At 53.7% G+C, this 26,035-nt stretch overlaps 14 protein-coding genes across 14 annotated transcripts; 3 read left to right on the top strand and 11 right to left on the bottom strand.

Moving 5' to 3' along the window:
• Positions 1 to 992: 992 nt before the first annotated feature.
• On the top strand, positions 993 to 2,065 carry CLAFUR5_13037 (Sorbose reductase SOU1; the record flags this gene model as incomplete). The annotated part of the gene is made up of 3 exons (XM_047912185.1): positions 993 to 1,138; positions 1,251 to 1,716; positions 1,787 to 2,065. 3 exons carry the CDS (start codon positions 993 to 995, stop codon positions 2,063 to 2,065), a joined length of 891 nt encoding a protein of 296 aa, XP_047767971.1.
• Positions 2,066 to 2,597: 532 nt separating this feature from the next.
• Positions 2,598 to 4,048, bottom strand: CLAFUR5_13038 (Phosphatidate phosphatase APP1; the record flags this gene model as incomplete). The annotated part of the gene is made up of 3 exons (XM_047912186.1): positions 2,598 to 3,197; positions 3,250 to 3,873; positions 3,947 to 4,048. 3 exons carry the CDS (start codon positions 4,046 to 4,048, stop codon positions 2,598 to 2,600), a joined length of 1,326 nt encoding a protein of 441 aa, XP_047767975.1.
• Positions 4,049 to 4,818: 770 nt separating this feature from the next.
• CLAFUR5_13039 (uncharacterized protein) lies at positions 4,819 to 5,065 on the bottom strand (the record flags this gene model as incomplete). Its single annotated transcript, XM_047912187.1, has 2 exons — positions 4,819 to 4,989; positions 5,045 to 5,065. 2 exons carry the CDS (start codon positions 5,063 to 5,065, stop codon positions 4,819 to 4,821), a joined length of 192 nt encoding a protein of 63 aa, XP_047767974.1.
• Positions 5,066 to 5,638: 573 nt separating this feature from the next.
• On the bottom strand, positions 5,639 to 7,054 carry CLAFUR5_13040 (uncharacterized protein; the record flags this gene model as incomplete). The annotated part of the gene is made up of 3 exons (XM_047912188.1): positions 5,639 to 5,642; positions 5,898 to 6,539; positions 6,582 to 7,054. The coding sequence occupies 3 exons, from the start codon at positions 7,052 to 7,054 to the stop codon at positions 5,639 to 5,641; spliced, it is 1,119 nt and encodes a 372-aa protein (XP_047767695.1).
• Positions 7,055 to 7,273: 219 nt separating this feature from the next.
• On the bottom strand, positions 7,274 to 9,060 carry CLAFUR5_13041 (FAD-binding monooxygenase acrE; the record flags this gene model as incomplete). The annotated part of the gene is made up of 2 exons (XM_047912189.1): positions 7,274 to 8,741; positions 8,792 to 9,060. The coding sequence occupies 2 exons, from the start codon at positions 9,058 to 9,060 to the stop codon at positions 7,274 to 7,276; spliced, it is 1,737 nt and encodes a 578-aa protein (XP_047767696.1).
• Positions 9,061 to 9,776: 716 nt separating this feature from the next.
• Positions 9,777 to 11,627, bottom strand: CLAFUR5_13042 (Cytochrome P450 monooxygenase bsc2; the record flags this gene model as incomplete). The annotated part of the gene is made up of 4 exons (XM_047912190.1): positions 9,777 to 9,978; positions 10,030 to 10,270; positions 10,333 to 10,582; positions 10,638 to 11,627. The coding sequence occupies 4 exons, from the start codon at positions 11,625 to 11,627 to the stop codon at positions 9,777 to 9,779; spliced, it is 1,683 nt and encodes a 560-aa protein (XP_047767694.1).
• A 234-nt stretch (positions 11,628 to 11,861) lies between these two features.
• Positions 11,862 to 12,710, bottom strand: CLAFUR5_13043 (Mevalonyl-coenzyme A hydratase sidH; the record flags this gene model as incomplete). Its single annotated transcript, XM_047912191.1, has 1 exon — positions 11,862 to 12,710. The coding sequence occupies one exon, from the start codon at positions 12,708 to 12,710 to the stop codon at positions 11,862 to 11,864; it is 849 nt and encodes a 282-aa protein (XP_047768408.1).
• A 349-nt stretch (positions 12,711 to 13,059) lies between these two features.
• Positions 13,060 to 13,556, top strand: CLAFUR5_13044 (uncharacterized protein; the record flags this gene model as incomplete). The annotated part of the gene is made up of 2 exons (XM_047912192.1): positions 13,060 to 13,120; positions 13,171 to 13,556. 2 exons carry the CDS (start codon positions 13,060 to 13,062, stop codon positions 13,554 to 13,556), a joined length of 447 nt encoding a protein of 148 aa, XP_047768411.1.
• Positions 13,557 to 14,088: 532 nt separating this feature from the next.
• Positions 14,089 to 14,499, bottom strand: CLAFUR5_13045 (uncharacterized protein; the record flags this gene model as incomplete). The annotated part of the gene is made up of 1 exon (XM_047912193.1): positions 14,089 to 14,499. The coding sequence occupies one exon, from the start codon at positions 14,497 to 14,499 to the stop codon at positions 14,089 to 14,091; it is 411 nt and encodes a 136-aa protein (XP_047768412.1).
• Positions 14,500 to 15,026: 527 nt separating this feature from the next.
• On the bottom strand, positions 15,027 to 18,215 carry CLAFUR5_13046 (uncharacterized protein; the record flags this gene model as incomplete). Its single annotated transcript, XM_047912194.1, has 1 exon — positions 15,027 to 18,215. The coding sequence occupies one exon, from the start codon at positions 18,213 to 18,215 to the stop codon at positions 15,027 to 15,029; it is 3,189 nt and encodes a 1,062-aa protein (XP_047768409.1).
• A 187-nt stretch (positions 18,216 to 18,402) lies between these two features.
• CLAFUR5_13047 (uncharacterized protein) lies at positions 18,403 to 18,946 on the top strand (the record flags this gene model as incomplete). Its single annotated transcript, XM_047912195.1, has 2 exons — positions 18,403 to 18,732; positions 18,788 to 18,946. The coding sequence occupies 2 exons, from the start codon at positions 18,403 to 18,405 to the stop codon at positions 18,944 to 18,946; spliced, it is 489 nt and encodes a 162-aa protein (XP_047768410.1).
• Positions 18,947 to 19,705: 759 nt separating this feature from the next.
• On the bottom strand, positions 19,706 to 20,083 carry CLAFUR5_13048 (uncharacterized protein; the record flags this gene model as incomplete). The annotated part of the gene is made up of 1 exon (XM_047912196.1): positions 19,706 to 20,083. One exon carries the CDS (start codon positions 20,081 to 20,083, stop codon positions 19,706 to 19,708), a length of 378 nt encoding a protein of 125 aa, XP_047768268.1.
• Positions 20,084 to 24,329: 4,246 nt separating this feature from the next.
• CLAFUR5_13049 (uncharacterized protein) lies at positions 24,330 to 24,971 on the bottom strand (the record flags this gene model as incomplete). Its single annotated transcript, XM_047912197.1, has 1 exon — positions 24,330 to 24,971. The coding sequence occupies one exon, from the start codon at positions 24,969 to 24,971 to the stop codon at positions 24,330 to 24,332; it is 642 nt and encodes a 213-aa protein (XP_047768451.1).
• Positions 24,972 to 25,237: 266 nt separating this feature from the next.
• Positions 25,238 to 25,981, bottom strand: CLAFUR5_13050 (uncharacterized protein; the record flags this gene model as incomplete). The annotated part of the gene is made up of 1 exon (XM_047912198.1): positions 25,238 to 25,981. The coding sequence occupies one exon, from the start codon at positions 25,979 to 25,981 to the stop codon at positions 25,238 to 25,240; it is 744 nt and encodes a 247-aa protein (XP_047767917.1).
• Between the last annotated feature and the right edge of the window lie 54 nt (positions 25,982 to 26,035).

Consider the following 26,035-nt stretch of genomic DNA (forward strand, 5'->3'; position numbering starts at 1 on the left):
CCCTCTTGTGCCAACTTCTACCTCACACGATACTCCGAGCATTTCCGTACCATGTCACTGCACACGAACAACAAGCACAACACGCCGTTCGTCCTCGGCGTCGGGGACCTGGACCTGACTGGAAATGAAGCGGTCGGGCCCAGCTCGAAATACTCCGGGGGCTGACCCGTATAGCGAAGGCTGGTGCATCGATTCATGAAGCTCACTCTATGCAAGCAGTCGAGACAGCGTTCGTTGTGAGTCTGATTCCACAGTATAGAATCGAAGTCACCCAATCGTGCTTACTGTGGCTACACGATCGAGTCGGTACCAAGTCAGCATCGACACCAACAGGACAGTATGCTGCGGGCCGGGCGAAGTAGTTGTTCGATGCCGATCAGATGATTGTACCGTCTGGGGTCTCAAGACCAACATGGAGGCCATCCCGCCGCTCAGGTTGAGGCTAAAAAGCTGCTCATGCAAGACCAATGAGCTGTATCCTGCTGTATCCTATACGATCGAGAGGGACAGCTTGTTCGACCACTTGAGCAAATCCGCCTCCATGCTCGCGGCGTCCATCTATGCTCGGCAAGCCTAATGACAGTGGCTTCATGTCCACACCAGTCAGGCTCTGCCAGAAGCGAGCGAGATCTCAGCAGCTGGAAGATTATTGGCGATCGGAAGGGCACCTTGATATCCGGAGCTTGAAGATGCAGGTACGCGAGCGAGTCTGCCTCCCTTCAACATTGATGGTAATAACTGCAAATGCGACAAGGCGAGTGACTGCTTCGCGAGCTCATACCCTCTTCTTTTGTCCTCTCCTTGTCTTGTCGATAAGAACATCAAGTTGACACGAACATACGTCACATGATCGTAATGTGTGTAACAATGGTAGACGCGCACCTCGACTCAAATGGGCGTATGGGTTCCAGTCGACGCAGCAACGCCAAAGACGACGCACAGGGAGAAGTGCCACACACACCACCTTTGAAGCTTTTAGCGACAACCACAACATGGCACGACCGTATGTCTTGGCAACACGCCTCCTCTGGCGCCCTTCGACCATTCCAAAGGTCACGAGAGCATTCGTACGCCATACTCACAACACTCGCAGCACCCTCCCTGAGTTCAGTCTTCAGGGCAAGAACTGTATTGGCATGTCAGTTAATGTCTATGGTTCATCTGCTCCAGCTAACTCTCTCCCCCATAGTGACTGGGTATGTGGCCTTCCAAAGCTGAACCTCATTACGTTCCAGCTTAACATAACCCAGCGCATCCCAAGGCCTCGGTCACCAAATCCTCGCCGCCTTCGCCCGCTCCGGTGCCCACGGCGCAGTCATAGACCTCAACCTCTCCAGCGCCCGCGAGTCCATCAAAACCATCAACTCCGAAATCCAGTCCCACGGCCTCCCACCCGCCAAACTCCACGCCTACGAATGCGATGCCTCCGACGAATCCGGCGTTAGGAAGACCTTCACTCAAATTCTCGACGACTTCGACAACAAGATCGACGTCCTCGTGACCAACGCCGGCATCACAGGAGGCGCGCCTGCGGAAGATTACCCGCTTGATGACTGGAAGCAGATGCTCGATGTGAATATCAATGGCACGTTTGTTTTTGCTCGTGAGGTTGGGAAGTTTTGGATTGAGACGAAGCAGCCGGGCGTGATCTTGATGGTGAGCTCCATGAGCGGCACGATCGTCAATCGACCCCAGAAGCAAGCTGCCTACAACACCGTCCGTACAGCCCCCTCCCCCCTCATCAACCCTCCGCGCCACCCACTGACCACTTCTTCCATACGTGCAGTCCAAAGCCGCTACCGCCCACATGATGAAATCCCTAGCCGCCGAGTGGGGCCCTCACGGGATTCGGGTTAACGCCTTGTCACCGGGGTACATCCAGACTGCTGTTAATGAGGGGAAGGAGATGGAGGAGCTGTCGAAGGAGTGGGTTAAGCATATTTCCCTGGGACGGATTGCGAAGCCGGAGGAGTTCAGGGGTGCGGCGGTGTGTATGTGTAGTGATGCGAGCTCGTATTTGACGGGGAGTGAGATTGTTGTGGACGGGGGGTATGTGGTTCTTTGAAGTGGTTTGGAGCGGAGATGTGTGGTGAAATGGAAGAGGGCGACGGGCGACCATGTCAGCTGCTATGGGCATGAGGTCCGGGGGGGGGGGTGAGTAGCCTGGTTGAGTTGCTACGAGCAGGTGTGTCCAGCAAGGCTCAGTCCGAGGTGAAAAACTCCGTTGTTGAGAGTGGCATTCTTCGTGCCTAGGCTGGAATGGATACCTTCGCAAAGAGGACCTGAGATGAGAAGGTATAACAGACTTGATACTATCTTAGCAAGCTAGATTGAAACCCACGGGGGCAAACACCTCAGGTCTGGGTCCCGTAACGTCCTGCTACCGCCTTCATGTACTGTGCTCCGTCAAGAAAGATCAACCTCTCCCCTCACGACCATGAACCTCACAACACTGTACAACGCCATCGAGAAAGCTTCTGTGCCGGCGTCTCATCTTCTTCCTCGAGCACTTCCCCGCCATCACTGTGCAACCAATTTAGCGTACTGTAAACCAAATTGTATCCACAAAAAGACAACCGCAAACGCAAATTGAGCACTCACTGCACACTCTGCGTCGCCAACATATCAATCCTCTCCGCCAACTCCGCCGGCTCCGTGAAAACATGCCACAAACTGCGATCAAGCCCCTTGAAAGCCTCCTCGAACCTCTCATCCGAATTCTTCTTCTGCTCGTCCATCTCCGCGATCCCCGTTACTTTCCTGATATAAATTGCCTTAACCCAGCCGGGGAACTTCCTCGCAATCTCGCCATAACTCTCCGGGTCCGCCTGGGTGGAGTCTCCAATACAAACGAAGCGGCGATGCGGGAACCAGGAGTGGATTTTCTTGATGCGGTCGACTTTGTACTGCTCGGTGCCCTGGGTGAGGGAGGCGATGAGGCCGCCGAGATTCTGCCAGGATGCGTCGCGGAGGATGATAGTGCCTTGTGGATAGTGCGCTTCGCGGAATTGGCGGAGGAAGGGGTAGAGGTTGTAGGGGGAGGCGGAGAGGTAGAAGAAGGGTGGGGTTTGGAGGGTGGACTGGATGTGGGCGTAGAGGGCTGGCATGCCGGGGACTGGGTTTGGGTCTTCGACGACGAAGGTGCTGTGGAGGATGCCGAGAGGGGAGGGGGTTTGGGTGATTTTGATGGTGTCGTCCTGCGCGAGAGTGTTAGCTTGAGACCTTCGGCGAGGTTATGTTCGTACTCACAACGTCTGAGATGATACCCCAGCCACGTTCCTCAGCAGCGATGGTTGTTGCAGGCAGACCAAATGGAGGCGGCAGATTGACGACACTGGACTGGAATGGCTGCGTTGGTGGCTGGAAATGCAGCTGATGTAGATTGGAGCTGATTCCACTGTATCCACTCGGACCAAGCGTTTGCAGTTCCTTGCCATCGATAGCGATCCTCACAGTCCGCTTTGGTAGGATAGTATCCACGAAGGGCTGCACTCTCTCGGAAATACGCTTCTTGGTAGCAATATCATCATCAGAGATTTGGAGCTCGTGCGCAATGCCACCGACGACTTTGGAGAGGTCCCTGCCAGAGTTCTTCACAAAGTAGCACGCTACGAACTCGACCTCCCACCCACTGCCGCCACGGACAGAATGTGGTTTGCCATCTTCGCCGACCCTCTCTGGCTTGGCATGCCTTGAGCTGATGAGTTCGCCCAGATCAGGCCTGCGATCTCCGGGTTGAGGTGTGCGGAAGGCTGTATTGTCGAGGAGCCATACTGTGTGCAGCGCAGGATCAATAGCCTCTGGTCGGGTCCATGGGAAGACTATAGGGAAACGGTCGAACAGGTCAGGCATGAATGCTCGAAGGGCGTCGGGCTAGAATAGGTCAGAATAAATTCGATCTTGGTAGATATTCAGGGTAGCAGATTTGATGATAGGTATAACTTACTACTTCAGGAGAGAGCGGAGCGTCGCGATTGATGGCTGCGCTTTGTAGAGCATCAACGACACCGCGCCGACCGACGTCAGCGACTTCCTTAAGAAAGTCCATGATGGTAGTGCCTGCTGCGAGCGTGTGATCCGGATTGCCAAGGGTTCTTTCGGTCTGACCGGAGCAGGAGCCTGGAGAGGATGACAGCAGGAGTCAGTCCAGTCTTACATGTACATGTACTGTTGACTGTGAAGGTGTTGATGGTAGGTGCGATGGATTCGAGCTCTTCGTGAGCGGTCTGCTTGTCAATGTTGCTGAGGCCGGTCACCGGTGTAGAGCGATCGAATGGGATCCAAAATTTGAGCGATCAGTACAGCACACACAGACAGTCCAAACTGCAATGTTAGTCCCCTCACTGTGCTTCCGCCTTGCGGAAGCTGTCTCATCATGGCGTAGGAGCGGAACACAAGATGTACCCACAAGACAATCGACATGCCCAGATTCCCAGAATAGTGGCATGCGGGCGAATCACACTGCGCCTAGCCAAGCCAGTGGCTCAGACGGCACACGTCCATAGCACGTGTGTCTTCACATCTTTGACATGCAGCACAAGATGGCGCATGTCGAAAGGACGACGTCCTTTGTCGTTGTGCACTTCCATGTATGTTTCAGATGACAGGAGCAGTAAGCACGAGATGCCATGTCCGTCTAGGATAGTGGCATGCGAAAGTTGAGGGACGATGCCGAAACTCTTGGCCGGGACGCGCTCCGACCGTTTTTCGCATATACCCTGTGCCTCCCGTCTTCTCAAGCATCCGTGGCATCATAGCCATACTCAGCCAATCTACCACCTACCCCTACCACCCGCCCATCTCGTCCGACTCTCCCGATCAAGACTCCTTGAAGACATAGCATGAAGTCTCGACGGCGTGGCCTTGGCCCATGACCTCCTTCAGACCACGCAAGGCGTCGAAGGCGACCTTTTGCTCGAATGTGCGAGTGGGTTCCTGCCACCATTGCTCATCCTCGAGATCTTCTTGCTCCTCGAGGTGCTTATCGACCTGGCATTCTTTTAGTCGTTTGTGAGAACGGGAAATCAAGAACATCACAACGTACCTCTGCATTGAGGCGCTCCATCTCAACCCTAATGCCCTCGTCCTTAGCCACATCACGAGCCTGCAGTAAAGCCTGTAGTCCCTCGATAGTGCCCGTCGTCTTCAATCCTCGAAAAGAGCATTGCGCCTGATATTAAGTCTTGTTCTTCCTCTCGTACTTTGGCTGCCGCTTAGCGATGCCTCCTTTCTTGGTCTTGAGCAATGGCGCTGGCAACTTCTGATCTAGGTTGGAATCAAAGCTGTGGCCGTATCGAGTGAGCTTGCGCTGAGTGCGCTGATAGTCTTCTGGAGTCATGCTTGGGCTTTGATGGCGCGCGATAAACAGGTGGTAGACCTTAGAAGAGAAGGGAGGGGAAGAAAGTTCTAGGTTTGTGAGACAAGCAAGGTTCAAAGTGACTACCAGACTACCAGTTCCCGTAGCGACCGCGGCCGAAGTCTGCCCGAGTGTGGAAGTGAATGTCACAGGCAAGTCGAATGCGATACCTACCGACTACACTGGTGATATTTCATGATCTGCTATGAGCTATCGAACGATCGGCACGGACTACAATTTCCATTCAGAACGACAGCACTCGATCGCATAATACCCGCGACATCATCTCCAACGACTAACGCACCCTCTGCTCCAAGCTTCTCCGCTCAGGGCAGCCCATTCATCTTCGCTCCTATGCAGCTTCCCACGGCCATGTGTCAGTTTAACACCAGTAAAGTGGCATTGGTCCTCCATGAAGGGGCATTCAAAGACGCCTCGGAGCATCGTGGCATGGTCGATGAACTCAATGTTCTCCATTTTCGGCTTCTCATCTGGAATTTGGATCTCGCCTTCTCCAGTCTCGCGCCCTCGCCAGATGTACTCGAAGCAACGATTGTTCTTGATCAGGAAGGTCTTTGGAAACTGTTGCCTTGTGCTCTCAGGTGGAACGATTCGCATTACTCCTTCAACTACGGCAAAATGGAATTTGGCGCAGAATCGCGGGAGGTGAGCATTCTTTTCCGCTGGTTTCTTGGAATGAGATTGCTGACCCCAGGGAAAGTTCTCAATTTCCTCGTCGTCCCATGGGTCGTATGCTTCCTCGTCGATCTCATCGTCTGCATCGTCCATTTCTTCTTCTTCAGGTACGCCATCTTCGTCATCCTCACACATCTTGTCGAAACGAAAGTCGTCCCGCCATATCTGCATCGTCAACTTCTGTGGAGCACCTCGACCGTACATGTACGTTGACAGCTTTTCGCATCGAATAGACCAAGTCCCAGTGGGATCCCAGTCAGGCATCCGCATAGCGTCAGCTAGAAGGGCTTTCTGCTGAGCGTTGTGCCGAGCCTTCTGCTGAGCCTTCTTGGCCTCAGCTTCTGTCCGCACTCTGAGCGTTTGCCTGGCGCTCTTCCTCCTCAGCCTCAACCTGTAGTTCTGCCGCCTTCGTCGCAACGGCCTTTGCTTCTCCGACGAGGTCGCCCAGGTACAGTCGGCCTCCTTTAGAATCCGGCCTGGAGTAGAACTTTTCGTGTGTCAGACCGAGAGAAGTCGCCGCCTTCGACACACCAGGAGTGCTTCGACGGAGTACGTAGCAGGATGTCTTGAGCACATTATTGTCTTTGATGCTCTCCGCCAAGGCTCGACGAGGATGAAAGAGATCTTCTCGTCTAAAGTCCTTGTAGGATCACGCCACCAGGGCTCTGCAGCTTCGCGAGCCACAGCTATCTCATGGCTGCGAATGGATTTCAGAATTCGGTCATGGACCTTCTTGATTCCGGCATCTTTGGATTTGTCGCGGGATTCTAAACGTTCCTGGAGCTCATGGATCGTGTCTTGCGTTTTGAGCAACCGGAACAGGCATTGTGACTGGTAGTATCTCTTGCCACGTCTTGGATATTGCAATGGTCCTGTTAGCCAACGCAGGCCCTCGTCGTCTACGATTATGTCTGGAGGTAGGTAAGTGTCGACATTGATATCGAACTGGAATCCGTAATGCGAGGACTTCTTCTTGGCACGCTCATACTCTTTGGGCTTCATTCGCATCTTTGCCACATAATGACTCGGGAAGCAAAGTCGAGAGAATGGCAAACAGTTGCAGGTCTGCTGCCTAGCCGGGGTCTGCACCTTCGACATGGCAGCCGGGCGATTGTTGCTAAGGAAACGACGATAGCCTAGGACCTGCGGCTAGCAAGAAAGCATACATATATGCGACATCTTTAGACCTCTTCTGTACTACTACGATGCTCTGTCGATATCCTAAGCCTTACCCGCTACAACATTGAACCCCTTCCACCCCTCCATCGTAGCCCTACACTCCGCCTCATACGCATTAATCCCCGCAATATAACTCATATTCTCCGCCTTCTTCCCTGGAATATTGCTTCCATTCCACCACGACTCCGTAAACGGAAACAGCGTATACTGCAACATACTATTACAATGCTCCTTCCACTGGCTCTCAGCCTCCTTAGTGGGCTCGATCACTTTCGTCCCCTCGCTCTCCAGCTTCTTGATCATGTCGACAATCGTCTCGACTTGTGCTTCGATGATGGTGGGACCGTTGGAGAGAGCGGTAGGGGCTTGAGGCGAGTAGGCCATGAACATGTTGGGGAATCCGGCGATGGTTAGGCCGAGGTATGTGTTGACGCCTTCTTGCCAGAGGTCCTTCAGGAGGATGCCGTCTTTGTTTCTGAGGCCGAGGTGGGTGAGGGAGCCGGTGAAGGAGTCGAAGCCGGTTGCTAGTACGACGGCATCGAAGTCGTATGCCTTGTCGTCCGCCATGAGGAGGCCCTTCTCCGTGAATGATCTCAAGGGGGACTTGCTAAGGTCGTGAAGATGGACGTTCGATTGATCGAGGACCTCGTAGTAGTCTTGCTCTAGGGGACTTCTCTTTGTGTTGAAATAGTAAGGTGGCTTTTCCGGCGCCATGATCTTCTGCTTCTCAGGATCTGTCAGGCGCTCGCAGACTCGCTTGCGCCAGTAGTCGTATACGAGCTTGTTCGACTCTGGGCTGATCACAACATCGTTGTAGTTTGAAAGCGTGAAGTTGAAGCCGCCAGCCTCCCAGCTTTCCTTGAAATGCTTCTCTCGCACTTCTGCAGACACTTCTGCAGCTCCGACGGATTCTCGTGCGTTGGGGAAGCCGGCGAGCGAATTGCGACCAGCCTTGAATAATGCTGGGTAGAAGCTCTTGAGATGTCTCTGCTCGTCAGGAGTGAGTTCGCGCTGCTTCATCGCCAAGCAATAGCTCGGTCTCCTCAGGAAGACAGTCAATTCATCTGCTTGCTTGCCAAGCTCCTGCGTGATCTGAACAGCGGTCGCTCCAGCACCGATAAGTCCCACCTTCTTGCCCTTCGCACTCCAATTCTCAGGCCAGGCTCCTGAATGGTAGATCTCGCCCTTGTAGTCCTTGATGCTAGGGAAGTCAGGAGTATAAGTGCGATGGAGCAAACCTGTACATAGCAGGAGATACTTTCCCGTTGCAACATGGCCCTGCTCTGTCTTGAGAGTCCACCTCCCAGCACCCTCATCCCACGAGACATCGTTGGCCCGAGCGTTGAAGTAAGCATCCTTGCGCAGGCCGAGAGTCTTGTCGATGTGAGCCATGTACTTGCGTAATTCCTGGTGATCAGGAAATCTCTCGCTAAAGTTCCATGTCTTGTACACTTCGGGGATGTTCAACTGATAGAAAGGTGCTTCCGAGTCCACACGAGCGCCGGGATACCTACCACATGGTCAGTGAGATCAACCTGCCAATGACATGCTGCAACCAACCTATTCCAATACCACACTCCACCAAAGTCTTCGCCAGCCTCAAAGCACTTCACCCTCAGACCAGCTTTGCGAAGTCGGTCGATGGCCGTGATGCCGCTGAATCCAGCCCCTATGACGAGTGCATCTGTCTCGATGTTGCTGATGCCATTTGTAGTAGCAGGCTGTGCGGCGGTGAACTCGTGTACTTCTGCTTTATTGCCGTTGACTTCTGCACCGCCAACGACAGGCACCTCGCCATTGAGGTATGGCACCGTCTTCTGCTCTGTCATGTCTACTCCAGTGTCTGATACAAGCGATGGAAAGCTGCAGTGCACAAGAAATTGAACGGGGTCTATATCAGCTTGGAATCGATGTCAACTACTGGGACGCTCGCATAAGTATGCCGTGCAAGCAAGACCAGCAAGAAGATTCGCAGCGCAGGAAGGGCACCTTTTAACTCATGCATACTCTGGTAGCCACATGGTCGGCTCTCGGCAAATGAGGTGTCGAAGGATGATGTCTAGCAGAGTCAGCATCTGACCCAGCTGGACTTCGACTCAGCTCCAGAATGTGGACTACTCTTCTGCACGAACACTGATTTATGCAGATTGCGCAGCTTCCGAGCGGAGCGACGACATCGACTTGTCAACGCCCGCGGCTTGAACTAGACGTCTTGACATCTCCACCAGCGCGACATGCCCCGCAAAATGTGGGCGAAGAAGAGGAGCGGCGGGGTTCGCAGCTCATGTCGTCGTTCACAACTCGCATGCTCCGAGCTATCCCCTGCCTGCCCTACGGTGGCATTAATCGATCCACCTGGTCAGCAGGCAAGTCTGGCGAGTCGATGGAGTAGGAGTGTGTGTCTTGGCAGCTTAGCGACTCATCTCAGACGGCTGAGTAAAGCGAGCGTTTGCCGGAACAGTGTGAAGGATTAAACGAATCCACATTTGGTAGTGCTCTGATTTAGTATCGTTGTCGCGCTGTTGGAGGCCTTAGATTATGGAGCCTACTTCGCCTTCGGCGACAACAAATTCACTTCCTCTTGTCTCCGCCTGATCTGCACCTTGACACTCGGCGGCATAGTATGGTTCTGCTCGAAAGCCATCATCTTCGGCCTGCTTTCGCCAGGCACGAAGCGAACATCGTACTTGAGCAAGAGGAAACATAACGCAATCTTGAGCTCATTCGAGGCAAAAAAGCGGCCAGGACTTGGATCTCGTTATCAGCACACATTTGGAAACAAATGTCAAGTGACTTACCAAGCGTGCGTCCCATGCGAAAAGCCAAGGTTGTCCGCAGATGTGGATGTAAACTGATGACGGTTCTCCTCGCCCTCTTTTGAACGCATTCTCAAGTAACGGTAGGCGTCGAACTTGTCAGGTTCATCGTAGACTGCAGGATCTCTTGCGCTTTCGTTGAGCACCATGAGAAGAGCGCCCTTGGGCAACTTGGTGCCATCGGACAGCGTGACAGGCTTCGTGCACATCCGCAGCATGGTCGCTGGGGGTTCAATATGATTAGCTTAGAATCTTTAGAGGGACCAAGCGTTCATGATTGCTCACCAGGAGTATCTCGTGTTCGTAAGGTCTCTTTCAGGAAACTGTCCATGAGTCTCATCCTCGAAAGCGTTGTTCGACCCCAGCCAACTTCGCGCAGGATATCGATGACTTCCTGCCGGAGCGGCGGCACAAATTCCGGGGTGTCGCAAAGCTGTACAATGGTCTGCGAGAGTATCTCTGTTGTAGTGTGGATGCTTGCTAGACTCAAGCTAAGCTGAGCAGCAGCATGATCGCATGGCCGTCCTTTGGCAACCTGCATCTCGTCAGTCAGATAGATTACTAACCTTTTGATAGTGCAGTGTGCATACCTCAAGCAGCCAGCAGATGGAGTCGTCGAATTCTGGCTTCCTTCCAGCCTGTTCCGCTTCTTGGATGTCTTGTTGTCTGCGTTGGACCTCTGGCTCAATCATCTGCCTGACTCTACGGCTGCTGTTGCGAAGCTTACGAGTCGTTGGAAGCACCCATGAAGCAGCGGGTTGAAGCGGTTTCGGGAACAAATGAAGTATCGTGCGGCTGACGAAGCCATTTATGGCGTATTCTTTCGATATTTGTACCCATTCAGGATTGCGCGAGAATCTTTGGCCCAAGAAGATCCTGGCCGACAGTCTAGCGACAGTATCACAAACCTGCTGTCGTAATGGAATAGTCTGCCACTCAACAGGTTCACCCATATTGACATGATACGAGTCGTTCGTCTCTTCAATCAGACCCTGCGTGATCAAGTCCGAGCTTGGTGTGAGCTTCCATTTGATCATGTCCATCAGAAGTTCGTGAGCGCGGTCAGAATCAAAGCCCTCGAAGCCTGGGTACTTCACGAAGAAGTCGTGCGCATTAGCCTCGGTGAAGGAAAGGTCCGGGTGACTCTTGACCTCTTCGACGAAGCGAGTTGGTATAATGACTTTGTAGCCTCCAGCTGCGGCGATCTGGAAACAGCCGCTGTGCTCCTTGCGACCTCTTTGGAACAGCGCTCGTGAGTCCAGCATGAATGCATACTTGGCGGGGAGCCAGGCTACCAAACCCTTGCATTGGGGCTTGACGACCGGTATTCCTGCGTACGGTCGGTCACCAGTGAGGAGATAGTATGCAAGAGCGAGAATGACAGCGGCGATGATGACTTGTAGTAGGGTTGATCGGCTGCCAGCGTCCAGTGTGTGTCGTATATGCGTTTCCGATGCCATGGCGAAGTACTGCTCAGTGTTTGGATGTTGGTCGGGAAGACCGACAACTGTGGCCTCGTCGATGACCGTTTGCTGCCATGTGGCCGTTGCGAGCGTATGTCGTGTCAGCCGTGTCAGCATGGTGACACAAGTCTCGGATAGTCGCGCTGTCAGTGAGGCAAGCCTAGGTACCGATGACAACAATCCTTGCAGTTCTGTACAACACCCGCATTCGGCTATAACAGCACGTGTGTAGCAGGGCTATACAATGAGGCGTAAGCACTGTGTGCATAGGGATCATCGGATGGAGATGCCCTTTCGACTAAAGAATGGCGTATCACAACGAGAAGTGTCTGCTGCAAGGCGCTGCGTGTCCTACAATCGTGATGCCTGCCACACAGGCTTCCGCTTCTCACGAAACGCTGTAAGCCCTTCCCGCATGTTGTCACCTCTTTGCAGCTCTTCCCACTGGCGCCCGTTGCTGATATTGGTCGCTTCTACAACATCTGCCGTTGTCCATCCTTCTCGTAGCATGGCTCTTGTACATATGACCGAGTCTGGAGACATATCACCAATCTCGCTCGCCCACTTGATCGCTTCGTGCTCCAATTGCTCGTGTGGTACAACCTTGTTGACAAGACCCCAGTCGTAGGCTGTTTGCGCGGAAATCGTTCGACCTGTCAATGCGAACTCGGATGCGCGCTGTAGTCCAAGCGTGCGGATGAGTCTGGGGAGAGCTCCAGAGTAGGCAGCCAACCCACGTTGAATCTCTACCAAGCCAAAGGTGGCTCGCTCGCTCGCCAAGAGCAGATCACAGTTGATGGCAGACTCGCAGCCGCCTCCCAGTGCTAAGCCATTGACTGCAGCGATGATCGGCTTCTTGCCACGTCGATTGCTCAATGCTTCGACTCCTGGAACGTTGCCGGGACCTAGATTAGCCGTCTCTTTGCCTTGTGCAACTGCTTCGGCGACCTTTGCGTTCCACTCTTTGAGATCTGCCCCGGTGGAGAAAGCGCGGCCAGTCCCAGTCAATATTGCCACTGTCAGGCTTGGCTCTGCGTCAAACCATCTGAACACCGCTGTCATCTCCAGGACTGCCGAGGCGGATGTGCAATTGAGGTCCTTCTCGCGGTTCATCCTCATCATGACAACTCGGGGAGCAGGATAGGTGAGGACAAGGAAGGAAGTGGGGGGCGGAGGACTGGTTAGGGGCAGGGCAGACATGTCTGGTGTGTCTTGCGGTGTGAATATAGTTGTGTTGAAGACAGTGGAGGAGGAAAGATGCGATGGCGTGGCCCGAAACGATATGTATTTCTGACGCTTAAACGGCCACGAATGGACGGAGCAACGTGAAAAGCGAGTCGGTGAAAATATGACGACTCTGTAGCGTGTATGTTCGTCCAGCAGATTGTTCGTGTAGGTGAAGAAAAGAAAGGAAGTCGCGTTCACGATTTGGGAAAGATCACAACACAAGCCAAAGCCGAAGCCCGCCATTGCCGAATTCCGAGCGCCACGGCAACTTCGACCACGGGTTTACACGGGCGCTCTCTTACATCAACATTCAAGGATCAAGATGGCGTCCAAGAAGGAAGAAAAGAAGAAGCGCCGCAACAAGCGCAAGACACGAACAGAAGGTAAGTGCTTCCGAAGCTCGAAACGACCTCCCCGACTAACAATTCTCCAGTCTCCTCACCAGTCTCATCCGACAGCGAGAGCAGCGTAGCTTCATCGCCAGCGCCAGCGCCAGCGCCAGCGCCACCCAAGAAGCAAAAGAAGCAGACTCCTGCACCCAACGACCCAGTCTCGGACGACGAGAGCGTTCAGCTGAACGAAGGCGACAACACCATCTCAATCCCAGAGCGGAAGCCAAAACAGGACCCGGAAAAAGCCTTCGAAGATTTCTACCTCCGCTCGGCCACCAAGGAATTCGCCAACGACCTCGACAAGCTGCGATCTGCTGGTGACTTCAGCGATCGGAGTGTGTCGATGTTGATCCGGTCACTTGGACAGGGCACCAAGTGTTTCACGAAGGAGGAAAGAGTGCGAATTGGGGCGAGTCTTGCTGGATGAAAAACACAGGCTTCCATGTGCAACCTAGGTGAAACAGTCGTCCGCCATCGGTCCGTGCTGCTTTGAACCTGTGGAAGCTCACATCGCCACGAGCGAACTTGAGATGTGGTCCTTCGCGACAGCTAGCCAGAGTCGGACGGCGGGATGCCTGGCAATATTGCAGGCGCCGAGATGGGTGCTCACCGTAAAATATACCGGTCCTCGTCGGCATGCTGTCTGGACAGCAAAATGTCCATACCATGTTCGCCGATATGAGTGAGACAGCGATCATCACGGAATGCTGACGCGTGTCTGTACCCACCTACCCTGGCCCGAGGGGCGGCAGAGTGTGGCTGGTGATGAGCGAGCAGTATGATGCGAAGAGGAATGAGATGAAAGGATCGTCCGGATAATCGACATCGCTCAATACTCATACAAACTTTTCAAAAGGGTATCCCAAACGCAAACAACAGAACGCAACTTCATCACATCATAACCCATCATTCTTACCCTTCTGCACGAGCCTCACCCACCACCTCAACCCTCCAACCTCTTACACAACAACCCGCCTACTCCCCCTCCCATCCGCCCCCTTCATCCTCTTAGTCCCCGCCCCCTTCACTCCAGATTTGCCCGTCGCACTGCCCCTCAACTTCATCATCGCACCACTAACGCGATCTCCCATGGTAACCTTCCTCTTCTGATGATGCACGCCCGTCGTGCTCGTGGAATTGGTATAATGATGGTTCGTGTTCGAGCCTAGCGGTCCTTTACCACCGTGACCGCGGGAGCCGTAGCCGTTGGGGTGAGTCTTTGTCGTTTGAGTTGTAGTTGTTGTACCGGTTATGGGGTTTGTGGATTGGGTTGTTGAGACTTTGGCTTGGTTTTTGTTGCGGAGGCGGGAGAGGAGGGAGGGTTTCTTTGCGTGGTGGGTTGTTGTGGTGGGTTTGGTTGTGCGGGCCATTTTGAGGTGTGGTGTGTTGAGTTGTTAAGAGTTTGTGGTTGATAGTTTTGTTTTAATTCTGATGTATATGCAGTGGATGTTGCAGTCTACATCCGTACGACTGACTAGCACCACGCTCTTATATCTACACAACCTTCCACAACATCTTGAACAATACCCTGCTCTTCTGACGTCGTTCATAGGGAACCATACCTGGATTGGTACATCGACGATAACAAAACCTGGCATTGTGGTCTCTGCATGGGTACATACAGCCACGGCGCGTCGACGCGCGACGTCATAGTTCGCGGAAGTAGGTTTAAGGTTGTCAATCCCTGCTTGATGTGGCGTCTTCAGCTTTTCTGAGCTTGGCATATTTCGCAGTGCTGCAGCACGCAGATGGCTTTCGAAGCGACCAACTCCCAACCCTGGCTTCGTGCAAGATGGCATCGTACAATACTGGTTGGCGACATTGATTCGCTCAATGCTTGGAGGGCGTGAAGCCATGGCGGTTGTCGACAGTCTCATAACGTTGTGCTGCAGTCCGCTCAGCGATTCCCCTTGAAGCCATCGAAGCCCGCCTCTTCGTCATTCGCAGCATTCTCAAAGTAATCTCCCTCCTCATCAACGACCTGCCTCAACCTCATCGCCTCTGTCGTCAACACCTCACTCGTCTCCTCGAGGCTCTTCTTGATAGCATTGAACTTTTCAAGATCAATTTTGCCCTGATTAAGGAGTTCCCTAACCCGCCTCGCATCCTCCAGCAGCGTCATCTGTCCCTTCTCAATCGCGCTCTCTAGGAACTGCGCTCGTTGAAGATTGACTTTGCCCTTGTCGAGCATAACGCGAAGATCGATAGCAGCGTTCCACGCGAGCTTTTTCGACATTTTGCGATTAGTGACCTGGATGTGATGCTGAAGTCGCAGCTTTTCTTCCTCAGGAAGATCTGGATTCTTCGCAAGTCGGCGTTCTGCAAGGTGCGCGGTTTTGTCTGCGCGGATCAGACCGTCAACTTGTGGGCGGTGAGCGGGGCCCTCGTCCGGAACGCCAAAAAAGTCCGCGACGGTCATGTTGCGGGCAGCAGGGTCGACATGTACAGAGGTATGTTCGGGGGCTGATCGTACTGCTTGCATCGAGGAGAAAGTGCGTCGCGAGGGGTAGACGCAGGCTCTTGATCGAGCAAAGGTCGAGTATGGTCGCTCGGGGCCGCCATTCTTTGAACCCTGGCGGCCACGCTCTATCCGTGGCGCCCGGCTGGGAGAGGCACGAGGCGCAGCATTCTCTGCAAGTCGTTCAGACTCCTCCCGAGTCACGTCTTTAGGACCCCAGAGCGCTCCGCTGTTGTCGGCTGAGCGACTTGAAGGTGACTTATTGCTGTCGTGCCGAGATGGCGAGACAGCTGAGCGGCTTGAAGGCGACTTCTTGCTGTCCTGCCGAGACGGCGAGACGGCTGAGCGGCTTGAAGGCGACTTCTTGCTGTCCTGCCGAGACGGCGAGACAGCTGAGCGACTTGAAGGTGACTTATTGCTGTCGTGCCGAGATGGCGAGACAGCTGAGCGGCTTGAAGGCGACTTCTTGCTGTCCTGCTGAGATGGCGAGAACTTTACGTCTGAGTCTTTTGCAGCCAGCAACGCACTGTAGATGGGATCATTGACCATTTCTTCAGGGCGATCTTTGGCCCGCTCGGGAGCTGGAGCTACTTCGGTATCTGCTGATTTCGCCACAGGCCGGTAGACGTCAACAGGGCTGTCTGGAGCCCGACCAAGCGCAAGCGGATCAGGGGAGGCTTGATCTGAATCAGCTTTAATTGAAGCCCGAGTATCAAAAAACTCTTTTGCCAGATCCTCTTCCGGTCCCATCTCAGGCAACTTTTGGGGCTCAATGACAGCGCTGCCGCTGCTATAGCTTCCATTGGAGTAAGACAAGGCGGAGATGTCAGTCATCCATGGTGTTCCGTCCGGCTTGAGAACAGTCTCCAGATGCTCAACCTCTGCGACCACGATTACATGATCGCCAACGTCGACGCAGTGGTGTTCTCGCAAATTCGCGTTCAGCGTAGCCAAGACGTCACCATAGGGACTATACATATTTGGTGGGGAGGCTCCTTCTCGTACCTTGGTCAGGACTTTCATATGGAATAGCCGCCTGGTTCCATCGTGAGCTTGCTTGTACGGTTGTGTGAAGACAGAAGCAATCGCAGCACCGCGGGGTGTGCCTGCGATGAGGTGCACCCGCAGCCACTTCGATTCGCAAATAGCATCCCAGGTGCTACTGGGTTTCTTGAGGTTGAAGGAGATGATTGGTCTGGGGTGCAAGGTGACAGTGTTGAATGAAGACACTGTCACGGCGCGCGCGGTACGCATCCTTTCGAATTTATCACCTCGGCCAGGCATCCGGGAGGTCACCACCACTACAGGGTGTGTCAGAGCACGAAGAGCAGTGCGCGTGCCTTCAACGAGGCGCTCGTCATTGTCTTGATCGGCTGGCTTCGGGGCTCGATGCGCTGGTCTGTTCTTCAGCATTCTGGTTCCAGGCACCGTGGCGCCGACCTTTTCACATATACGGGCAACGCGATCTACCAGTGTCTTTTGCAAGATATTGAGCTGAGAAGGGGTCCCTTGGGCTTTCAACGACCCCTGTCCCCCAGTCACCTGTAAGCTTTGACAGCCGGCCTTCCGTCTCAGTTCCTCGAGGTTGGATTCGAGTTCATGCAGAAAATTCCGATGGCGTTCGTGACGGGACAGACCGGAAAACTCGAACCAGCGAGTTACGACTGGCTCTTCCACAGAAGGCGCCTTTTCAACTTCCGCTTCCGGCTCAGACTTCGTCTTTTTGTTGTCGTTCGCAGGAATTGCAAACTTAATGGTAGCGTAGATCTGGCCGTACGCTTTGGAAACACTTGCCGCTTGTCCGCTGATTAGGAAGGAGCGAGCAAGCCTTGTGAGTGCGGACGCTGGATCAAGCGGCCGCATGGAAGGTTGCGTCACTTCGATCTGCGCCTTGGTGTCTCTGGCAATGCGTTCCAAGTCATGGGCAGCAACAAATCTCATCCACTGGTACTCCAGCACGCTCAATTCGAGTTTTCTATTGCCGTTCGCAGCCTTTATTCGCAGGACCGACTCAAGAGGGAGAAGAGTCTCGGATGGGCGTACGAGGAAGGTGGTCACATCGTCCGGGATGGGCACGCTGTTGCGACGGGAACAAAGTACAGACCAAGCACTCCGCACCTCTTCGCGAGTGCCGGATAGCAGAACCGAGACCAATTTCTGGCCGTCGACAGTGCTCACGACATCGTATTGAGCCTCGATCCTCGCGCCCTGTGTACGTCTGAAGCTTTGCACTTGATGTAGATCTTCCTCGGGGATAGCAGCTTCCACCATCAGGCTCCCAGCTGACCTGTACCTAAGGACGAACTCTTGCTCCTTTAATGCGCTGAACGGCTTCGCGAGCGGGCTTTGCGGTACAGCGTCCGCGAGGGCCTTGAAAACATCGTCGTGCTTTGGCTCTGCAGTCGTGCTGTCTGCTTTCCAGGTGTCTCGAGGGTCCCGTGACGACTCGTAACGTTTTATTCGCAGTCGTAAGGGTTCCTTCCTGGCGTGATGCCAAGTCGTGGTATGAAAGGCTTTCTTGCAGCTAAGTCGTGGATGTAACGTGTGCTCGGTTGGCCTCGATGTGGATGTTACCCATCGATAGAAATCTGCGTAGAAGCGTCTCGCAGCGAGGCTCGGTCGCTGCATTGAAGAACAAAGTACATGGAATGTTGTTGTCCAGAAACAGAACGACATTGAAGTCGTAACCTCCATTACCGCCTCGGCCATATCTCGGACTCCCGCTTCTCCGCAACGACCACCACCCGGGTCTAACATCACCACCACTCTCCCCATACCTACCCTACCCTACAACAGGTACACCACACCACTCACCATGTCTGTCCTCTCCAGCTCGTGCCGTATCGAGTGCGCCGCCTGCCGTCTTACACATCAAATACGCCACGCCTCGCTCCTCCGCCGGCCGAAGAAGCCCTACACTTTCACCCAACTCATCACCCTCAGCGACGGCAGCACTTTCACACACCGCACAACATCCCCAGCACCGATCTACCGCTCAGCAAAGGATACGAAGAACAGCCCATTATGGAATCCCAGTAGTCAGAAGTTGCTGAACGTGGAGGAAGATGAGGCAGGAAGGTTGAGGAGCTTTAGGGCGAGGTTCGGACGAGGGTTTGATGCGGAGGCATTGAAGGAGGGAGAGGAGGTAAGTGTTGCTTGCTTTGGTAGAGAAAACGTGGAAGTGCTGACAATGGCGATAGGCACGGGAAGGAGAGGAGAAGCTGGATGAAAGTCAGTCTGGGGATAGTCTGTTGGATTTGATTAGTGGATTTGGGAAGGAGGCTGAGGGGCAAGGAAAGGTGGCGGGGAAGAGAGAGGAGGCTGTGAAGAGCGAGAAAGGGAAAGGCGGGCAGAAGTGAGAGTTGAGAAAGAGATGTTGATGGAACGATACCACGTGCGCCGATGCACGAATACCTCGCTTCGGAGCCACATTTTCCAACACGGTGACGGGGCAATGGCGTCTTGGACGAGTAACTTTGCACGGAGATCTGGCTCACCTATGCGCATGACCAGCGTTTCGATCATCACCGATACGGCCATGAGAGTAATAGAGGCCATGCGCGTCCTCCTGAACCCCTGGATGCAGATTCATCAGAACTGCTCTCTACTGGATACATGGCACCGCCCCAAGCCAGCGGCTTGGCTGACTATGACCTCAATCGGCGTAGGAGAGATGTGAGACTACTGCGCAGAACCGGGTCGGTAACACGACCAAGGCAAATGCATGTATGGCCACATGTAGCAGATGTTGATCACGCTATAGACACAGAGCTGTTGATCAATGTTATCTTGTATGCTAGCCTGTGCTGACGTCTCCGCAGCCCACTCATCGAACAGAATATGTTTGGGAATTGACGAGCATGTTCGCTGACTCTTCAGTATCATCTGTCAAGGTGACCCCACCTCCTTAAAGCCGTCTCTCCTGCCTGCGGACCCAAAGCCCTCCCATCCCGTCGCACACCATGGGACTACGTCGACGAAGCCTTTGTCTAACGTGGACCATATAATGCGGCTCCTCTGCCGAACAGGCAATCTCAAATCACTGCCAAACCAAGACTCACACTCAAACACCCTCATGCTCGCGACGAATTTTCCACCATGACCCCTGCCATCTCCATTCACCGCCCAGTAACCTTCCATACCCACCTCCTAAACTTCCCCTCATCCTCTCCCGAGACCTCCTTCGCAAGTTTCTCAGCAGCCTCCCGTGCGACCTCTATCGATTGCCTCTGTGCTTCAACGGTAGCAGGCTGATATGTACTCGTAGTCTTCTGGTGACCCGTCACCGTGTTCAAATTTCCAGCTCGACTGCTCCACACCGTCCTCTGTCTGGCGACCCTCTGCGCCTCGAGATCCTTCTGCTCTCTCCTCTGTCTGGCCTTCTCTGGTCTTGTCTCGATGCAGTAGTATAAGAGTTTGGCAAAGAGCAAGCCGGCAAAGACGCTTGCGACGGCGAATCCGCCCAGGATTGCTGCTGTTGCGGCCTCGGAGGGCATGGTTGTGAGGATGTGGTTTGTAGAGGTAGGTGCTGCTGGCCTTGTAGGGTATGGTATTTGATGAGCGTCTTGAAGATTACTGCGTGATAGATACTGAACTTTTGTGTTGAGAAAATTTCCGGGCGTGCAGAAGAGAAAGATATTGGTCCTCAGCTCTCGAATCAATCCTATGACTTGGCTGTCCTCAAGATTGATGACTAGTTCCTGGAGGAGACTCCCACTGTCGGGTGGATACTGCATCCGACTTGGTCAGCTTCTCCATGACCCATTCCATTTTCGCACTTTGATCATTGCTACTTATGTAGCTTCTACCTAATCGCTTCTGTGAACCCGCAGTACCCTTGCAGAAGTTGATTCGCCGCCTGCGGCCGCTTATATCATCATGCCTTGTTCCTCAAGTCCAAACGACCATTGAATCCCGCCTCCCCGGCCCTTGCCCTTCGTTCTCTGGCTTGACTTCTGCCTGCATAAAGTCGTCCATGTCAATCCCAATAGTCCTAGCTTTGATGCACAAGCTGATCTTCCACACCAAAAAGATGACGAGCAAGATTGCCACAAAGCAGCCAATCCCAATCGATGTTCCGCAGACATAAGGATCATGACATCCAACCTTCATGGTCTCATTTGTTGGTGCTGCTGATCGTGCGGCCAGGCTTCTTGAGACATGCATGGCGGCGAATATGTCGTCTAGCTTGGTTTGTGTTGATCTAGACGATTTGATGCATTAGGTGAGGGCCCCTGTCATTTCGCTTGGCTGAATGCTGGACTTTGCTTGTGATTGCGCAAAATGTCTTGGCGGCGGAGTGTGATGATACTGTGAACATTCAGCACACTGGGAGGTGTTCATGAGTACGTGATATAGAGGATATAGAGGTTGAGATCAAAGCAAACCCCTAGAGCTTCCTAGCCAGTGGAGTCAGCAGATGAGCACAGCTGCACAGTTGTCCCAGGGGAGGGGTGAGGAAAGTGTGGAGAGAGTTCTAAACTCTCCGCTTTGTAAATGCGTTGCCAAGCCGTCAGCCTGGTCACGGAATCGGCCATCGAATGGTGCCAAGAGGCTTGAGTTAATAATGAGCATGTTATACATGTCTACACCATGACCATATCGAACAGCGACGATGGCTCCAGTGACCGGCATGGCTTTGGCGCTCCATTCGCGCCTCCTGGCGGCCAGCCTACGGATCGCATGTTCTGATCGATCTGTTGTATCGACGATCAAGTGACAGGCCCCTTACTGGCGTGACTATCCAGGGTGTCATCTTGACATAGATACCGCACACCCCGAATTGCCGTCGCCGCCATCCTATGCACGGGGTGTCCACAGCTTGTTGAGGGACCCTAACCCTACAGCACGGGCACCTTTTCGCCCCTTCGCTTTCTTTCTCAGCCTCGACCAAAACTCCATCCTCGCCGTCTTCGCTGTCTCTCTTCGATGCTTCTATCATCGAGCCCAGGGTTTCAAGTTGGTCGAGAACCCAGTCGTAGAAGATTGGGATCTGCAGAAGCAGGACGAATATGACCACAGCTGCAGCTACCGCACCAGAGATCATCAACAACAGTTTCTCGTTCTCTGCTTCGGCGAGACGTTTCTGATATTGTTGGTCACACCATTGTTCAGCGGCGGTCATTTGGTCGTAAGGCTTTGGAGGGAGCATCGTGGGTGACGGTCGATCTTTCGGTCTGGAATGCGATGCAGATTGTGGGTGGTGTGTTTGGTCTTGTCTTTTTGGTTGCCGTAGGTAGGGGTGAATGCATGGATGCTTCGCTTCAACACAATGCACGTGAACACCACGATGGCGCGATGGAGGCATGGCCGAGCGCTGTTGCATGATATCGTCCTGGAATTCGGTCGCGTCAAGGAAGAGCGAGGCCAAGGCGGCGGACATTGGCAAGAAGAATGCGAAGTGGAGGCAGGTGAAGGTACGGGGTACAGCAACAGCGCTTCGAGCGCTTCTACTTTATAACTCGATGCTGCGCTCTCGTGCCTTTGGCCTCCTCATCGCACCCACACACGGCATTTTCGAAGCATCCCACAGTCGCACATCAAATACACATTCGTACATCAACATCCGCTACCACCACATCCGCTACCAAGCAGGGCGTAAGATGCACGCTTTCGAGCTCCCCTCTCCATTGCTTCGACCCATGCTGGCCAGTGCACAGTCTCGGCTTGCGGGGTCTGGTGCTCGCGATCTGCTCGGAGGGCCTGGTCCTCCTGCTGTTTGGGTACCTGACGGCCTCGCTTCCGGATGGCATGTCGGACTAGTTTCTGGCATCGCTCCCGGAGGCGATGCGCTCGATGGTCTCGGCTCTGCCATCCACAATCCTCGGCTGGTTGCTCGGTGAGGTGCTCAGCCTTGTGCTGACCCGATCCGGCTTCCCTCAGGCTGAGGAGAGGAGGAGAGGAGGGGAGGCGATCGGCGTGGGTCAGTGATGGGCGTTTAACCCCTGAGATCCTGTCGACCATCAACAGTATGGACTTGGACCAGTGACTCTGGGCGTTGACAACGGCTCATGGTCTGGCACCTGCAGACCAGCATAGCCAACCTCAACCTCCGACGGGGGCCTCAACGCGGCGTTGGGGTGAACGTCTCGCTGGCGAGACGGCCAAAGCCCGTCGCATTCTTCCATCGGCATCAACACCAACGGCGCTGGCGTCGACATCCTTCCAATGGCATCAACTTTACCCAGGCATCGATTCGGCAGCATCAACACCTCAGCATCGATCGATCTTCCGCCATTTACCGCCATCTACCGCCATCTACCGCCATCTACCGACATCTCAAAACATCTTCGCCATTTACCGCCATCTGTTGCCATGTTCGCCATCCACCGCCATCTCCAGCATCTGCCGCCATCTTGCCAGCGATCGCCATCTCCATCATACGTCGCCAGCCGAGCCATACACTGTCCTCTCTGGAATCCATGGCCAGGCATCTCATGGTCACGATATACCACTTTCCGGTTGCGAAACACCACGACTTCGCCCATGAGACATCACTGGCCGCGTTCACGTCTGGACAGACATCAATGGGACAGGCACAGGCGCTCTCGCACCATGGCCATGTTCATATGAGCCACACCACGACCGGTACCATGCTCGACAACGTCACATTGGAGCGATCAAGATGCTGTCGGACGAGGACAAGGGACCACCACAGATACAAGTTCTTCTACCATTCCTGTGTCCAGGCACCGGCATTCAAAGAAGCCTGGGTCAAGGGGCACTCAGGACACATATCACGCCTTCGACACTGATGGCAGTCACCTGCCGAGCACATCAACACCATTCTCAATACCATGGAGAGCAGGGTGTACACCCGCAACAACCTGGCACAATCTTCACCAACAATTCCTCACGCCTATCAGCTCCGAGCCACGGGCAAGCAATTGCACAGAACGTCGACCAGATACACATGGGCAGTCGGGAGCCGAGTAGTCTGTATTCGTCACGGTCGATCACCCGGTTAACATACGCCACAGCTCGAGGTCGCGGTATGAATCTTTCTCAACTTCAACACAGCCATATCCCACATTGGTGCACATTGGTGGACGCTGTGCTCAATCCTCAGCGTGATCTTGACCAACAGAATCTCATCGGTCCCCACGTCACCATCCGGGCACACTTGTCAAAGCTGTCATCGTGCGTCGAGGCCTTGCAGCTTGACTGCATTGCGTGCTTCGATCAGGCATCGATGCATCTCTCATCTTCACTATCCCCAATTCACATCAACATCAAAGAACAACACCAGCAAGCATCACCTGGGACATGGCGACCACTCAGGAGGATCATCGGGCGGAACAGTATGCAGTCAAGGTGGCCGGGAGTCTGACGGGATGTCAGCATACCTTCCACTCTCACGAAGGTGATGCTGGTCGGGGTCGTCGTCAGAAGTGATTGGATGGGCGGGAATACTCGGGTCACGGTGTGTTGGAGGTACTCCTGCTGGACATGGAACGTAGTTAGTTGTCATATCAGCAATGGAAGATAAGTCTGCACGCATGACGCTTTCCTGTTCACATATCGCTGCCGCCATCGTCGCAATCTATCACCGAACCTCGCAAAGTCTCACCGCTCATTACTTCTCATACCAGCTATCTGCTGTGATGACTGGTTGGCTCTCGATCCACGACTCCACCCCGAAGACCCCAGAGACCGCCTCAGCACCACCGCTCAAAGTTCTACCTAAACCTCATCTCGCCACATGCGAACCTCTAACCCCCTTCCTCCTCCACTCCCTCAAACTTACTGCAGCACATCATTACTCCGGTAATGCTGCACCATATCCTCACACCACCTCCGTCCCTCCTCCAACTGTCTAATCAACTTCTTTCTCCCCTCAAGATTCGGCCCCAGATCGACCCAGTCCTGCTGACCCTTGTCCATCTTCTCGATCCCCTCCTCCAGAGCCTGCACACGCCGCTTGTACCAGTCGCCTCTCCGTCTGTAGTAGCCGAGGGCACAGAACATGAAGAGCATCGGTAAGACGAAGAAGATCATGATGTTGAGGTTGCGAAGGTCGATTTTGGCTTCGTCGGAGTTCATGCGCTCTTTGAAGGAGAGTTGGGACCAGGGGATGCATTCCCGGGTTAGTGGTGAGGTGTACATTGGGCGGTACATTTTGAGATTGGAGGTGGTGGTGAGGTTGGCTTGGGTTGGGTGTGGTGTATCGTGGTATTGCTGGTGGTGGTTGATCTTGTAGATTGCGCGGTGGCGATGTTCGGGATTGTGGGTTCTTGCGATGGTGTATGTCGTGATCAAGTAATTGCTTTTGTTGCTTTTACTGTGACTTGCGATTAAATGAGTGAAAGTGCGAGTCTGATATAGAGAACGCATATGAGGACACTCGAGAATAAGTGGGTCCACAAGCCGATAGACTTTGAGCATGTTGAAACATGCAGCAGTCCGTGTCCAACGAAGTAGAAGCTGATCAGCTATGACCTTGGCATTAGCTACGTCGGAAGAAAGGCCGTTCGGGCAGAGAATGTAAGACATCAGCAATATTGGCGAATTTTGTCTAACGCCAGATTCGAGAGCCGTAGAATGTCGCTCTGTACTCCTTCGCCCATCAGTTCGGGAGTCGTCCACCTTGTCCTCGTCGCGAGCGAGCTTCTCACTCCACGTCCGCCATCTCACCGATCGCTTCCACTCATTCAGCTACCTTTTCCATTAACAACAACCTCAACCTCCACATCGCTCAGCTGCGTAAGAGGCATGAGCATACTTGCGATTGCTTCCCTCAACATCGCGGCTTGTCGATTCGAAAATCGCGCCAAGGCTAATCTCATGGCAACGTTCGGCAAGCCATATTTTAGCTTCAGATTATTGCTGGTCCAGCGCTTGTCGACTTGCTTCAGCGTCGTCAGACCAACAGTAATCTTTTTGAGCGCATGGTCTTGATCCACGAAAGCGTCCGCCAGCTCTTGCAGTTGAGCTTTGATCGCTCCTCTCTCGCGAATAGTGCCACCCCCATAGGTGAGGCCGATGGAGATGGTGAGGTCTTTGACATAGAGAAGTATGTCGTGACTCAAAGGTAGTGTATCAGGTCTTGAATGGACAATTCGATTCCACGACGTAGCGTGGAAAGTCTTAGACACGGCCACGTGGGCTCCGTGCGAAACCGCAGCAAGTTCGAGGACGAATTGATTCCTGCCGTAGAACAGTGCATAGACCACTTCTTTGACTTTGCGACCACATAGTGCGAGTTCGGAGAGACATACTGTAGGGTCATCGTTTGGTAGGGCGACGATCTGGTGAACATATCTTGGTTGTACCCCTTTTACTTCGTGCTGGTGAGGTCCAAGATGGAATATGTGACCATCAGGGATAACAGGCGCCAGGAATCGGAGCACTAGTTCCACTGGAAGGTCTCCAAGTGTGCAGCCCGGTGGGACCATCGTTGCCGGGTCTGGCTGATGATGTGTTTGTCGTTTCCCGACCGACGCACCAGG

Source organism: Fulvia fulva, chromosome 11 (genome assembly GCF_020509005.1).
Source record: "Fulvia fulva chromosome 11, complete sequence".
Classification (NCBI taxonomy): Eukaryota; Fungi; Ascomycota; class Dothideomycetes; order Mycosphaerellales; family Mycosphaerellaceae; genus Fulvia; species Fulvia fulva.